At 54.4% G+C, this 16,082-nt stretch overlaps 1 protein-coding gene across 3 annotated transcripts in view; it reads right to left on the minus strand.

The window, feature by feature from the left end:
- Window positions 1-4,210: 4,210 nt before the first annotated feature.
- Window positions 4,211-16,082, minus strand: part of Sfxn5 (sideroflexin 5) — a 110,679-nt gene continuing 98,807 nt past the window's right edge. For all 3 annotated transcript variants that reach the window (XM_047522467.1, XM_047522465.1, XM_047522466.1), the window contains one exon: window positions 4,211-7,233. In XM_047522467.1, the coding sequence (XP_047378423.1) occupies window positions 7,156-7,233 (78 nt within the window). In that variant the 3' untranslated portion in view covers window positions 4,211-7,155. The remainder of the gene's footprint in view (window positions 7,234-16,082) is intronic.

The following is a 16,082-nucleotide window of genomic DNA, read 5'->3' on the forward strand; positions in this document are numbered from 1 at the left end:
GTGTGTTGTGCACGTGTGCAGTGTGTGGCTGCATGTCCTGGTCACACCCCCTCATGTGCCCAAGACTATGGCTAGCAGCTTATGGTCTTCCTGCTCCCCTCCAAGACTTGGGGGTGTAGGCTGACCCACCCAGCACCCCAGCCTCTCGGTCCCTCCTCTCCTCATCACTGCCCAGTCTCAGGACTTACGAGAGCTGGGAACTGGGCCTTCTCTCAGATCACACATGCAGACATCCCTTCCTGTCCCACCACAACTTATTCCCACCTGCTCGCCTCTATCTCAGAGTGGGACCTACGGGCCCTCCGGGCCACACTCGTGCCCTCTGTTCTCTCTCCAACATGCTCTTGTCCCACTGTTCCTTGGTTTCACCTGCTTGGCAAAATTGTAACATGCTTGGACCTGATTCTGTACAGCCCTTGCAACTGACTCCAAGCATCTGGGGTCCCAGGCTCATCTGAGGCCTGACTCCTGTAGATAGATAAAGTCACCCCCACTCTCCACAGGGTGGTCTTAGACTGTCACCCTTCTCTCAGCCCTCTCTTCCCTCTTACTCTCAGCAGAGGACCTTACTTTCATCTTCAGATTCAAAAAAAGGCTAGAAGGAAACACTTCCACAACAGAGTTTGCCTTTGTGCAGGGCAATCAGGGAGAGTTTATTTTATTTATTTAATTATATGTGGTGCTGAGAATCAAACCCAGTGCCTCACACATACTAGGCAAGTGCTCTACCACTGAGCTATGACCCCAGCCCATCAGAGAGAGGTTAATAAAGGCACAATTAACAAATTTGGGAAGTCTTCAAGGGATGTTGCATTACTCTGAGACTGGCAACAGTGGGGATTCTGTATGTCCCTTTGACTTGAAGAGGTAGGGACAGTGGCCAGAACCTGGAGAGGACAGCTTGGCTGGAGAGGGCCCCAGACAGAAGCTGTGACCTGCAGTGGAGAGGAGCCTACAGAGGGCAGGAGGGACGAGGCAGGATGTATCCCCCAACTCACTCCTCCATCTTGTAGTTTCCCGAGGGTGGCTCCCCGCAGTGGAAGCCACACAGCCAGTCCAGACAAGCCCACATCCCACTTGAGTTCACCTCCCAGGCCCGAGCAGGTGAAGGTTGCACGTGGATCTGGAGGGGCCTCACCCTCAACTCCCACGGTACCCATATCCAGACCTCCTCTCTACCTGCATCTTGTCAGTACCAACGGCCTTTCTCCCCTGCTCATTAGGATCCCCAGCTTGGGCTCCAGATTCTACCTGCCTCCCTGGGAGGCTCATCCTGCTCTTCCTCTTCCCTGCCTTCACAGTCTCTTCTGACTCATGTCCCAGAGTCTCCTGCTAAACCCTTAACTCATGCTGCAGCTGTGGTCAAGTCTTCCTGCCCAACTCACAACCACATTTCTTTCAAGAATGATCTCTGCAGCGGGGGATGGCTTCTGAGTCCTTGACACTCCACTGGGGTTGTTCCCAAGGGATCCACCTTGGTCTTCATCTCCCTTGGACTCTCAGCACCAGCTGTGCACATGGACACTCCCACAGGCAGCACTCTCATCTCGTGTCCCTTGGAGACTCCCCTGGTCTTCCGCTTACCTCTTGCTTTTGTTTTACTCGGGCTACCACAACGAAGCACCACAGACTGGGCCTGAGACACCCAAACTGAGTGTCTCCGACCTGAAGGGTGGACTTCAGAGATGGTGTCCCAGGCGGGTTTCTTCTGGGGCCACTCTCCTGGGCACGTAGACGGGTGTCTGCACATTGACATGTTCCTTCCCTTAGCCTTGGTCTGTGTCCTGATCTCTTATAGCAATAACAGCCATAGTGGATTAGGGTCCACCCTTGAGACCTCATTTTATTATTACCTCTTTTTTATTTTTTATTGGTGCATCATAAGTATGCATCACAGCGGGACATGCTATTACATATTCGCACGTGGACACAACACAGCGATATACCTTGGTCAGTTTCATTCCCCAGTGCCTCCCTTTCCCTCCCCTTTCTCCATCCCCAGTGCCCTTCCTCTACTCACTGGCCTTACTTACCTCTTTAAGAACTCAACTCCACACAGTCACATTCTGAGGTACTGGGGGTTGGGACTTCGGCGTGTGAATTTTGGGAGACATAATTCAGCTCTGCCTGGGCCTCAGAGGTGGGTTCTGTGGGGTCTTTTCTTACCCCCCGTGCCACCTCGTGCTCTCTAGACATGAAGAACATGGAAGCCTTATCCCCAGTCCCTATGCCTTCTGATGTCCCCACTTGATCACCTCACAGGAGTCCCTGTGAACTCGTGAAGGAGAGTGCTCCACCTTCCCTGGGATGTCTCCTTCCTTCTCTGTTTCTGGACTTGGGGAAATGGTGCCCCTTCTCCTCAGCCACCAGCAGGCACCTGCTCATCAACAGACCCACCCTCTTCCCCACGGTGGCTGCCACAATGGCCCCTACCTGTTCTCCAGCAGCCTCCCTGTGTCCATCCTCCCCTCCATGCTCTGGCCAGATGAGGCCACTCCCTGATGAAGGCCTCAGTGGCTCCAGCTGTCCTCGGCCTGAAGCAGTTGGCTCCTCCCTCTGTCATGCTTGCATATGAAGATGAGGAGAGCCATCATCAGGTGACCTGGGACCAATGGCGGCTCCCTCCCTGCCACCTTCTTTACTGAATTTGTGTGGATCTCCAAGGAGGGGGGTCTGGTGCTTGTCTGTCCATTTGTTGCCCTCTCTGTTCTCTTTTGGTTCTCCTTTTTCTGCCTAGGGGACTGCAGTGGGGCCCCAGTTTCTTGCTCAGGCTGAGGAGGTGTCCTTGTCAGGAAGGAGGCAGGGGATGAAGAACAGTTCTCTCCACTGCCCTGAGGGACAGTACTGTTGGGAAGGGTGGGCATGTAGGGGGAAGAACTGAGACACTTGTTTGAGGGGCTAACCAGTGGCTGGGGATGTGTGAGATGGCAGGAGCAGCAGCAGCCCTGAGGGACTGATGGAGCCTCCATTCTGAAAATGAGGCCAGGTCCCCAGGGCCTCAGGAAAGGGTCACTCATCACGGTTCTAACCTCACAGTATTCTGAATCTTCTTCTAGCCTTTGCCTGAGTGGGAGGAGGGCGGGATGGAGGGCAGAGGAGGCTGCATTCCTGGAGTGTTAATGATCTCCGGGCTGGGCAGGAGCTGAGCCCCTAAACCAGCTTAAAACAACAAACAGCTCCCAGGAGGGATTTGTGTCTGTCCTGAGAGTCAAGGATTTCCGCCCCGGATGGGAACTGTGGCCTGTGGGGCTCTTAGCAAAAGAAATTCCCCAGAGACCAGAAGCCCCCTGACCTAGAGGTATCACTTTGAGAACAGACCCCACTCCCTTCCCCCCTCCCTCTGACCTAGGGAGGCCCAGCACCTAGGAGGGGAGGCAGCACCTCCACCCACCCACCCACCCACCTACACACTCTCCAACCTTCCAGCAGGCCAGCAAGCTCCCTGTTCTTGGCATTTTGTAGGTAAGACTCAGTTACAGAAATGCCTGCACAGAAAAGATGCTCAATAAACATCTGTCAGAATGAATGGGTGAGTAAGGAAGTCACTGGCTAGACATCACCATCATGCTGGGCCACATTGGGGCTGTCTGACCTCAACCATGATGGTTCCCCCTACCTCCTACCCCTCATCAGCTTCTCTCTGCAGGACTGGAAGATTCTTGGAGGTCCCAGGCCAGGCCTCCCTTCCTGGGGACCTCTGAGGGCTGCTTGAAAGAGGAGGAGCCCAGGCTATTAGGAGGCCAAGTCCTGGCGGCAGGGCGTCTTGGAGGAGTTAGGAAGGGCAGAGTTGCTAGGGCTGGTATCCTGCATGTGACAACATCTGTGTCCTTGTCCTCAGCTCAGACTTCCTCCTCCCTGCAGGCAGACTGGGAATGGCCCCTCAGCTCCTTCCACTCGCATCCTGGAGCACAGAATCTACTGGAATTCCTAAGGTACTCTAGCTCCTTGGGGTGGGTCCCTGAGTGAGCCCTCCATAGCTGCTCTGTGAAGGGGGTCCTTCTGCAGATTTAATGCACCCACTTTTCCCATTTTCCTTCCTCACTTGGACCTTGTCCTTTCCTGTCCCCTTCTCTTTGGGCCTCCCTTGGACCCTGGGTCTTCCTTGGGGGCCTTCCCACACAATCCTCAAGCAGCCCTTCACCCTTTCCCACTCTGTTTCCATACTCCCATGTCTCCCAACGTAATTCACAAAACTACACGCTGATGCTTTAAATCCATCATTTATTGCCCACAGTTCATTAGTATTACATAAATCACATAGGCTGAGAAAATTTCTGAGAAGGTTAAAAAGACACTGTAAAGTCCCCTGGGTGTGCTGAGGCATGTGGGTTGGGGCCTCACTCCTACCCACCCAAGGCTGGAAGACCACCTTAGATCTTCCACGGGCTCTTCTCCTCATGAACCCCACCCTTCTCCCAGGCCACAGATTCAGAACAGGAAAGTAGCCAGCTCACAATCAGGAAATGAAAAGAGGTCTGGTGGCCATCCTGACATCTTGGGATTTTGCCTTCTGCACTCTGAAATTGCTTTCCAGAAATGGGAGAAGGGCATCCTCAAGCCTGAGGGAATGTTTGAAGTGATAAGAGGGGTTTGGGAAAGGACACCAGAGCTGCAGATGTGCCCTGTATTCCAGCAAAGCTGAGCCAGGTTTACCCAACCCAGCCGCCCCCGAGCCCTCACTCCCCTGGCCTCAGCAGAGTTGGGTATGGGCATGAGCAGAAAGTTTCCCTCTATGGGGTTTTTCAAAGCCAGACCAAGGCTTAGCAGGATGGCCTGCTGTCCTTCTGTCACTATTACCCTGAGGATCCTTTACCACCACACCCCTACAGGAACATTCCTTTGGCTCATAGGAATTGCATTTGAGAGCTTGATGAAAATCATCCAGATAAAAAGCGTGTAAGTTATGGGAGGCTGAGGCCACAGGGATGGGGCAGGGTGAGGATGGGCAGGGGCAACCAGCACAGGGGAACTGGAAAGGCTTCATCTCTGGCCATACTTCCAGAGGGAGTATGGCTTGGGAGGCAGTTTTGGTCCCCAGGATAAAGTGCATGAGAACAAGACCCTATGACAAGTGGGGGCAGGCTGAGCTTGGAGTGAGCTCTTCAAAAGAGGACCCAAACATGCCAAGCCCCCATCCAGGCCTAGAGACAGCACAGCACAGCAGTCATTGGCGGCTCACATTATGACAGGATTGGCTCAAAAGTGTTTCCCCCTTCAACACCATGGCCCCTCTCCCATGCTACTTCGCCCTCGCTGCTCTTTTATGTCTTCTCCCTTTCCTGAAGAGCAGGGGTGGCATGCTCCTCAGGAGAGTGGTGGGCCCTAAGGACAACATCCTGCAGAGCCAGCTGCTGGTCACCAGGGGCTGGCTGAGGGGCAGGGGCACCGTGGCTTCTGGGTGGGAACCCGCCGTCAGTACCCACAGAAGACCCCTTCATCACAGATACACCTGCCCTAAGTTGCTGAGGGGCCATCTGTGGCCACACTCTTGTGCCTTGCAGAGGCTCGAGCCCAGATTCCTCCCAAGGTGGAGTCACCAGGAGAGGGAGGCCCAGAGGCTGCCTGTCGAGAGCTTCTGTCATTGTGGGGGTCAGGCGAGGGGCACATTGAAGCCAGTGATTCCCCTTCCTTTGGGTCTTTCAGACAAGGAGTTACCCTGCTGACCCCCCACCCAGGTCCTGCTTCCCACTATAGAACTCTCTCCTTGTCCTTGTCCTGCAGAGGAAAGGGAGATGGGAGCTAGCAGGTAGGGGCCTCTGAGGCTGCAGAGCTGAGGGGTGGCATGCAAGTGTGGCCCACCCCCAAGGCCCAGGCACCCACACTTTCTCCTCCTCCAGAATGGCTAAGTTTTGGGCAAAGGTTCAAGTCTTCCAGGATGTGGGGTCACACACAGAAAGGCAAGGTCTGATTTCTGAGGCCAACTGCTAGCCATTCCAAGGGGCCTGCCCCTTTCCCAGTCCAGTGTCCACACTGGGCATGTGCCCAGGATGACCAGCACCTGAGCAGGACAGGAAAGGACAAGCTGGAAGAGTGATGGGAACCCCTTGATCCAGTCTTATGCTTCTGGGCCAGGAGGGGAGGCCAAGGGAAAGGAGTGAATTGCCCAGTCACCGGCCCATTGGTGCCAGAGCTGGGCCCCACCATTCCTGGGTCGATGCTGAGATAGCTCCCAGGGATCTGGCTTCGGCGTTCTCAGGCACGAGACCCTCCTACTCAGGAAGCGGTGGAATGTTGCAGGCAGCATCAATGGCTGGAGATTCCCTGGACAACAGGTGGACCAGTTCCAGCTCATCCTCAGCCCCAGCATGTGCTTGCAAGAGGATCCTTCTGCAGAGGCCAGTGCAGGGGCATGGTTCCTGCACTGGAAGCATCATTCCTTCTTGGGGTTTTCTGCTTGGAGCTGGGGTCCTTGCAGGGGACTGGAATCAGTGAGAGCTCCATGAGGGTTGACCCTAGTCCCAGTATCACTGGGCATTTGGCAGAGGAATTGGGTCTGCAGCTGTAACATGAATAAGAGCTGACCACTATGAGAGCCTGCTGCCCAAAGAATCTTCCAGAGGCCTCCAGTGCTCCTTGACTCCCTGGGTCCTGTCCTGAGGACCTTCAACATGGCTAGTTCATCCTGTCGGGTACAGACCACCTCCTCTTCCTCCCCATCTCCAGCCTAAGGAGCCATCTGGCCTGGCCACTCTAAATCTACCAGCCCAGCTACCAAACCAACCCAGTTCCTAGGCTCCCATCATTTGTTCACTTGCCACTTCTGGTCACCTGCAACCAAGGCTCAGACTTAATTCTGATAAAAAAGAAAAAGAAAAAAATAAATCAAAGTATAAAAGGATCCTAATTCTACCCTGTGGGCACTCTGTAGTTTTCCAGTTTCATACATAATTGTGCTGAGTAGAGTTTTGATAACCCCACATAAGGCCCAGAAATGCACTTGATTCTTTTGTATAGGAAATGTGTCAGAATTCCTCTCCCCTAGGTTAAAATGTGAATGGATTAGTCTCCCTACCACGTGGGCTGAGTGCTCCCCCAGGTGGCCTGGGACTGTGGGGTCCATCTGCCCTCCCTGCAGGTGCAGCCCATGAGACTCCTTCCCTGCCCCAAACTCCCCGGCCTGGACGATGCTCTGTCCCCAGGCCGGCCGGCCACCACTCACAGCCCCTTGTTATATACCACCGTCCGGCTGCTTGTGGCCCGGGCAATCTCAGGCTCTAACTGGGATGTTTCGATCTGAGGAGAGAGAACAGAAAGAACAAGAGTGCAGAGACTGGGAAGGGCAAGGGGGAGCTGGGGTGGCAGTTAGGACCACGCTGGTGCCCCGCGCCCTGGGCCCTCGTGTCCTGCCTGCTGACACATCTCCCCTCTCTGTAGTCCTGCCACCACGGGGCTCACATAGTCCTTCCAGCTCAGGTCTGGCCTCTTCCTTCTCATTATATGTCCATGTGGCAAAATATCCCATACCCTGGCCTCTGAGTTCTGGGTCTCCCTCATCTCCAAGTCCCTCACGCTGCGAACAACTATTCTCAGGGTGTCACCTGGGGCTGCTCACCTGGAGCTGTTCCACCCAGACTCCTCAAATCCAAACCCTGCCCTCTCAGCCCCATGGTCTCCTACCCTGGCGGTGTCCCACCCATTCCTGCTCCTCTCTGCTTTTAGACAACAGAGGTGGCAGGCCCAGACTCCCCACCTCCCGGTCTTCACATCCTTCCCTCCAACCTGGACACCAGGACACATCATTTCAGCTACCCTCCAGACCAAGTACCCTTCCTGCCCTGACTGGTGGAGGCTCCTAACCATGTACCCACTTGGACCTGACCTCCTAATGGAAACCACTCAAAACTCACCGTCCCTGAGTTTGGCTGGACCATCAGAGCAGCTGGCAACAGCACCCCGTCGCCATTGCCTGGTCACCTCCCTCTCCCACAGAGGAAACCTTAACCTTCTCTGCTTTCCTTGACCATCCCATCCTCAGATCCTCACTCCTGAGTTGATGAGTCTTCTAACTCAGGGGAAGGTCAAAGGCACCAGAGGGGAACCACTCAGCCCTCCCCAGTCAAAGCCACAGCTTTCCAGTGTCCCAGCCATTCTGGTCCCCAGAGGCAGAACCCCACCTGGCACCACCTCCCTCCTGCCCCTGAGGCAGCTCGGTCCTGGCGTCCTCTGTCTTTCCCACCTTGGCTGTCTGCTGACTCCTGCCTATTTGTGTCTCCACAAGAGACAAGAACGCTCCCTCCAGGAAAGCGCTCCTTCCACAGGGTAGGCCCACTGCTGTCTGGGCTCTCTCTTCCCAGGCAACCCATGTGCCTGAAGAACTGCCTACACCAGGGGGAGCTGCCTCCTCCCTGCCCACTGACTCTCCAACCCAGTGAATCTGGCTTCTGTTCATCATCCTCCACAAAATCTCCCTCTCCATGGTCACTTTAGCCCTCACTGCACGACATCCACTGACTGCTTCTCAGGGTCTTTGGGTCTCAGTGTGGCTAGGTGCCCTGGGTGACTCCCACTTCTGAGGTATCTCCAGCCAAGGTTCTCCCCAGAGCAACAGCCCCACAGCTGCCTACCTGTCTGCCTGCTAGAACTTTCTATGGACATATCAAAGGCACATGAACTCAACCCATTTAAAATGGAACTGAGGCCAGGTGTGGTGGCACAAGTCAGTAATCCTAGAGACTTTGGAGGCTGAGTCAGGAGGATCGCAAGTTCGAAGCCAGCCTCAGCAACTTAGCAAGGCCCTGAAGAACTCAGTGAGACCCCGTCTCAAAATAAAAAATAAAAAAGGGCTGGGGATGTGGCTCAGCAATTAAGTACTCTTGAGTTCAATCCCAAGTACCAATAAATAAATAAATACATAAATAATAAATAAATAAATAAATAAATAAATAAATAAAATGGAACCAAGTCTACCATTTCCCTGGGCCTGCCCTAGCTCCCCATCTCTGGTAATAGCACCACCATCTAATGGTGATCTGGACAAAGACCCTGGGGCCTCCTAGCCTTCTCTTTCCTTCCCTTCCCCAGAGATCTTGTCCATGTCAGTCCACCATACCATAGCCAGTGGACACTTTCTATAGCTCAGATGTGTTGCTGCCTCTCTCCACCATGAGATGACTCAAAGACTCCCACTTCCTTCCGGGGAGCAAATCCTGACTCCTGCACCACCCAGCCCCTGTCCTATCCCTCAACACTCTTCCCCTTGAACTGGAGATACAGGACATGTGTACTTATTTGGGTTCTGTGGACACACTGGGCTGTTCCCCCACTGTGCCTCATCTTTGCTTGAGCTGTCCCCTCTGCCACAGCTGCCCTCCTGCCTCTACTCCCACCCCCCCACTCCATTTCTCCCCATCTCAGTCAACTCTGATGGCTCAGCTGTAGACCCCAGTCCCCTGCAGTTCTTATATCCAAGTGACATCACGTTATTGGGGGCTGTTTCCTCTACCCACACCCCTTCACATCAGGTCACAAGCTCCCTGAGGCAGCAGACAGACATAGAGGTCACCTCAAGGCCTAGCACTGTGCTGGTGCCCCTAAGTGTTGAATAAAAGGGCAAAACAGGCCCTGGGAGGATGGGGTAGCCCTGGAGATGCCACAGCAGTCCAGATGTTGGTTTTTGAACCAGTGGAGACACTGGAGCCTCCTGCCTGAGGAGGGTCAGGGAGGAAGGTGCTCCCTCAGTGAGGAAGTCCCAGCCTGAATCTGCCCTGGGAAGGGTTACATGGGCGTCAGGTTTGTGACGTGGCTCAGCTGAACTTGGTTCTAGGCACCTACTGTATGTCAAGACAGAGCAACCCTGGGAGAGAGGCAGAAGGTGGCACAGACTAGCTTGGCCTTCAAAGACTCAGTCCAACCCAGGCTGTGTAGGTCAGGGACCAGGCGAGAGGGAGTTTGGTGAGGACTGGAGCTGGTGGGCATAGTGGGGTTCCTGGAGAGGGAGGACCCTTCCCCTCTAGCCTTGATACACCAATAGCCAGGCTCTGGCTACTGGAGATGGCCAAACAGACAAGAGCTAGGCTCAAGACCAACCCTGGCCCCCACCCCTCTCCTCAAACCACCTTCTCCTTCCCCACCCTTGCCAGCGCCCAAGTCTCCTCCACCCTAAGTCCCCTCCACCCCGCCAGCTCCCCTCGTCCCCATGCTGCCACTGACACAATGCACAGCGCCCACGCTTAAAAATCTAAATGCTTTTGAAAATGTTTAACCTAGTTAGACAAATTAGCAAAAATTTGTGCAAAACAATTTAGGTATTTAAAATATTCAATGTTTTTAAAAAACTGGAAAACTGTTCTTAGCTTTCAGCTGCAAAAACCAACAAAATATAACATCCCAGCAATCTTACCATGAGGTGTAACATAACCCTTCGGGAAAGCTGTTAAACAGCTACTGAGGCATCCTGGGAAATAGCACTTCATTTATTCAAATGCACATATGTCAGGCTTTTGCACCATATGTCATTCCAAGCTATTTACAGTAATAATTAAATCTTAATCAACGTTTAACCTCTGTAAAATGTTTGAAGAATCCTAATCACCCTTCAGACTGCACTAATGAAGGAGAAATATATAAACATAAAAGGAAAATGATGCATAGATATCACACTGGAAAGAACAGTAATTGCAAAATTGTATTTCTTTTAAATATAATCAGTAAATGATGTAAAGTAAGCCAAGGAGTATTTTAAGTTAAGACATCTTGGATGTCAGAGGTGTGAGCAGCTAATTTTGTTCTGCTACCCATAACAGATGTAGCATATTTTATTTTAGTGCCATTATTAGCAACTTCCCATGCCGGCTTTCACTGAAGCACTGAGGCCCGCATTAAAATCAGAGAGGCTGCTCACGGCGGTGGAGGACCACGGCCCTCGGTGCTCACTCCCCGGAGCACGCAGACCCAGGGAGACTAAGGCCTTCCCCTGCCAGCACCCCAGGCTCCCCTGGGCCCTCTCGGAGCTGAGGGCAGCAGGTAGGAGGGATGCACAGGGGAGAGGGGAGATGCAGGCAGTGGGAAGGCTCCTGGGGAGGTGGCTGAGGCACCCAGGAGCAGGGGTTGGGGACAGAGTTGCCATGTTAGGCTTTCTCTCATTCCAACTCAGTCTGCTCTTAAGTCAGCAGATGTTTATGGCCACTGACTCGCTGGCCCCCTGGCTGGGCACATAGAGACAGACGAGACCAGCCTGTGTCCTTGAGAAGCTCAAAGTCTAGGGGAGGAGTCAGACAGTGAACGCAGATGGATTCCAAAGACACAAGCAAAGTGCCATGGAAACTGGGGAGGGGCTGGGGGTTATGACTGATGAAGGAACAAGGAAGGAAGACTTCTCAGAGGAAGTGAAGAGAGGGTTTTGATAAGAGAGGCTAGGCAAAGCTTGCTAGGTGAAGGGAGAAGCATTAGCTGGCCAGCATGGGATGCTAGGGCAGGGGAGCAATGTCGGATGTGGTGGAAATGTGGCAGGAAGTGGAGGTGGGGTGAGGACAAGCAGAATCTCGTATGCAACATGAAGGTGCCAACCTTTTATCTGAGAGCCATAGGGAGCCATGGGAGGATTTTGATCAGGGATGGGCCATAACCTCACCTATTTTAGAAAGGTCCCTCTGGTGGTGGTGGTGGTAGTGTGGAGGATGGACTAGGGGGGTAAGTGAGGGGGCAGGGAAGCCTCCCAGGGAGCAGCTGTCAGAATCAAAGAGGTGCTAGGTCCTGCCTTATGACGCTGCCAGTGGGGGCAGACAGGAGGGTGTGCCGAGGATCCTTCTGAAGATGAAATCCATAGGAGTTGATGACCAATTCCATGTGGGGGTGAGAGGGAGGTGTTGAGGATGACTGTGCGTTGGATGACTCCTAATTCTAGCTCAGGAGCTGGGGTGGCTGGCGATGCCATTCTCAGAGGCAGGGAATATGGGAGGGGGCTGGGGCTGGGGCTGGGAAGGGGGTGGTAAGCTCAGGGTAGCCAATGCTGAGTCGGGGGCGCCTGTGAGTTTCCCAGGTGGAGAGGCCTGGGAGGCAGATGGGTCCAGGGTTCTGGGGCGATGGGCAGGAGAGAGAGCCCGGATGTGTGAGCACAGCCAGAGCCTCCAGAGTGGAGGAGCTTGCCCAGGAGAGCAGATGGAGGGGCGGGTGCCAGGGCCCGGGGAACAGGCACATTTGAGGGGCGGGTGAAGGGAACAAGCCCATGATGGCGGCCTCGGGGGACCAGCCTGAGAAGCGGAAGCAGTGACAGAGGGTGCCCAGACGTGGAGCAGCCATGGACACCAAGCACACAGTTTTTTGAAAGTGGTCCCCAGGAGAGCCAAGAGGCCTTGATCTTGGCAACTAGGTGATGGTGACCGCCTAGGTCCAGATTTCCCAACCTCTGCCTCAGTACAGACCTTGGGAACAGCCTCACTTGCATCTCACATTGGCTAGGCACCTTCCAGCTCTCTGGCCATGACTGGGTACGAGGCCACTGGATGCCATCTTCAGGGCTCGTGGGTGTTGGGATCACGGGGGTCCTTACCACTGGGCTCACTGGGAGAAGAGGGGGCAGGGTCCTATGTGCTGGCCACTTGAGCAGACCCGCCATTTCTTCCCCTCACCAATAATCAAGTGCACCCTAGGAAGTCCCCTCTATGGGTAGGTGGGGGTCCAGTCTTCTCCAAGGAAATCACATCCGGGGCCTGCCAGGGAGTGGCGTTTGGGCAGGCGGTTGTGGATATGGTTCAGGGACTATGGCTGCCTCCTGCTGTGCTGGCCAGCTCCAGGCCTGGAGGCAGGAACAAAGGGTGGGTGTTCTCTAGGGGACCCTGCCACTGGGAGGGACTAAGGGGGAAGAAGCAAAAGTCAGCTGTGTATGCCACACTGGTAGCAGAAGAAATGGTGTAGTGGCCGCGGTGAACATGCCAAGTCTCAGTGAGAGGAAGGGATGTAGCCAGGAGGGACCCCCAGTGTTGGGCCAAGAACATAGGGACTTGGTTGGGACCATAAACAAGCTCTGAGGGGCCTTCTGTGGGGAGATGATGAGGAGAAAGGAGGCCAGCAAGCAGCAACTACAGGGAGAAGGGGCCACAGCCCCAGGTGCAGCTGAAACCAGGCGGGAACCTTTCCCAGGCACCTGAGAGCCAGGCGGCAGCTGGAGGGCAGGATGCCTGGGTTGAGGAGCCAGAGTCTCAGAGCTGGGGGCTGCAGGGGCCACCGAGAAAGCTGGCGTTCCCAATCAGCACTGGCTGATGGTACCGTGGCCCCAGATCTAGGGATGCCAGGAATGTACCAGGCCTGCCATGAGATAAGTAGCGTTGCCTACTAGTCCTGCCTGACCAGGCTGAGCCTGAACATTGGCTCCCACACAGCTCTGTGGGGTACGCCCTTCCCACCTGCCTGTATCAGAGCACCAATTCCATTGTGCAGGCCCAGCTCAGACCCTGCTGCCCCTCCCCGGGTGCCAAGCACTATGTCCAATCTCCAGAGCCTTCCCTGAGCACCCCAAGGCCCAGCTGGCTCCAGAACCCCTAGAGCAGCTCCATGGCCTTCCTTTGTGGCCTGGGAAGGGTTAACCTTGAGCTATTTCCCTCTGTCTCCAGGCTCATTGTGGGTGGGGGCCAGAGTGAGGAATGTGTTTGGGGCCACCTCTGCCTTCCAGCCGGGGAGCACACACACCTGCAGCCAGGGCCAGTGGATAGTTTACATATTTGAACCTGGAGCTAAGGTGCGGAGACATAAACAGGAAACTGGATCCCCCAGCCTGTGCCCCATTCTCAGGGGCTTTTACCTACTACAAAGCACTGGCTCCTCCGGGCCTTTCTTCTGCTGACTCCTCTGCCTCCCTTTCAAAGACTAAGGGCAGGGGGTGGGGCATTCAGCCTGACCTCATGACACAGCTCAGAGCCACTTCCTGAGCTTGGCCAGAGGTCTGAGCCTCTGAGGGTCCACAGGTGGTAGCAACATTGACACAGGGTCCCAAAGCCCAGGTGGGCATGTGGCTGCCCTGCGTGCCTAAGGCCTCTGCCAGACTTGAAGTGGACCCCGTGACCAGTAGGCAGCCGCATCCACCCTTCCTCACCAGGGCTGGGCAGGTCTCACGTACTCTCTCTCTCTCACACACGCATGCACACACACGACACATGCAAGTTCTACCCTTTTGGGTGCAGCTGGAAGGTGAGGTGTTACACTGGAGCTGGGTAAGAGCTGAGGCCTGAACCTGGGTTCCTGAACCCTTGGGTCAGGTCTTTGGTACTGGTTCTGGGCTCCCGCTGCCTTCTCAATGAAGGTCACACTTCTTGGCTGGACACTCAGGCCTTCTGGGTCTTTCTCCAGGTTCCTCACCCATTACCTACTTTCCATTTCCTGTATATTTCAGACCTGAGTCCAAGTTGTATCCTCTTCCTCCAAGACTACCTCCTCCTGGAAGCCTCCCCTGATTTTCTCAGACCAAATCCATTGCTTCTGCCTCTCGTGCCCCTGGCACTTATTTTGGTCTCCATCACATCCCTGTAGAAGAACTGGTGTGAATACAGCCACCCCACCTCACTCCACTGAGTGCCATTTAAGGCTGCTCAGTGTCCCGGTGCCTGGTGCACAGTTTGGTCTTCGATAAGAGCTGAATCGAACTGAACCGAAATGCGAATGGAGGGGGCCCATCTTCAACCTTTCCATCTCCCCTGTGCTTTGTGGACCCAGAAAATGCTCAAAGCCCCATCTCCATTTTGGAGATTTGCACTATTCCTGGGTGCCCTCTGGTGGACCAAACTCACAGTCCTTCTCTGTCCTCTATTTTCTCAATCTGGAGGCCTCAGTTTCCCCACATGCACAGTGGGAAGATTTTCTATCTCTGGGGACTAGTAAGACAATGATATCTAGAAATAGATGGGAGAGGCGTTGAAGGCTTAGAAAACCCATATGATGCTATATAATGAAGGCGGGATCTGTGGTCATCCCAGCACCCAGGCCCTGCCTGGCCAGCCCCCGTCCTGCTCACCCAGCTCACAGGCCTGAGCTCTTGCTGTGGGCCAGGCACGCTTGAGACCCTGTGCACCTCTCATTGCTTTTAATCTCAGTGGGACCTTTGTGCAACCAAGCCTCTTTTCTGTTCTAAATTCAGTGAGGTGTTCTAGAAGGTCCTGGAAGGGAGATCTGGGAGGGCCAGGCCAAGAGGTGGCCTTGCAGAGGCCTGTTTTAAGAGCGTGTGGACGTTCATGGGTGTGCGCCTGTGTGGGCCTGTGTGCATGCGGGTTTAGGATGGGTGTGGGGAACAGGCAACATGACAGGTGGCGTTGGCGTTCCTGGGCTCCAAGCGGCTTTGCCATCCCCATTCGTCCCTCCTGGGGGGTCCTGTGGGTAAACTCCAAGAAAGCAGCGGGCGCGGGGATGCGGCAGATTTCTGACGGCAAAAATAGCCTGCTTCAGAGTTCAGTAGGGACTGATTAAACCAGTAAATGAGAAAAACCCCAAACAAACATCTCCAAGCAAAGTAGGAGATGGACTGGAGACTGGAGGGGAGGAGGCCCCTGCTCTGAGGACAGTGAAAGTGCTGTGGACTCTGGAGGGACACGATGCCCCCTAGACATTGTCTCTGGCCTTTCTGTCAGCCCTGGAAGAGTCAGAGAACGGAGAACAAAGTCAGGTGAACCCAGATGAGCCATGTTCTGTATTAGGTGTTGATCGAGAGCACCAGTTCTGAGCCTGAGGGACACCCTAGGAGCCAGGGAGGGAAAGAGGGCTGTTGTCCTGAAGCAGGAGATGGTACCAGAATCTGCACATGTGAGGTGAAACAGATGCTGGTGGGGCATACCAAGGGACTTTCCTGGGGAGGGCTATTTCTAGAACAGTCTGAACATGTACCTAAGCTGGTTCTCAACTCTTCCCCACTCTTGGTGAGGGGTTTGAATGCTTTCTCAGATAAAGGAGAACAAGTTGAGGGGCTGGGACTGACTTCTGGTCGGTCACAGCTGCCTGGCCAAGTTGGTTCATCAAAACCACCATTATCCTCAGAGAGAGTGGGGATTCTGGGACCCACTGGAGGAATCCACATTCTTTCCCTGTGCAGGGGGGCGTACCTCATTCTGTCTCTTTCTCTCTCTCTCTCTCTCTCTTTTTTTTTTGTACCGGGAATTGAACCC

The sequence above is a fragment of the Sciurus carolinensis genome, chromosome 13 (assembly GCF_902686445.1).
Source record: "Sciurus carolinensis chromosome 13, mSciCar1.2, whole genome shotgun sequence".
Taxonomy (NCBI): Eukaryota; Metazoa; Chordata; class Mammalia; order Rodentia; family Sciuridae; genus Sciurus; species Sciurus carolinensis.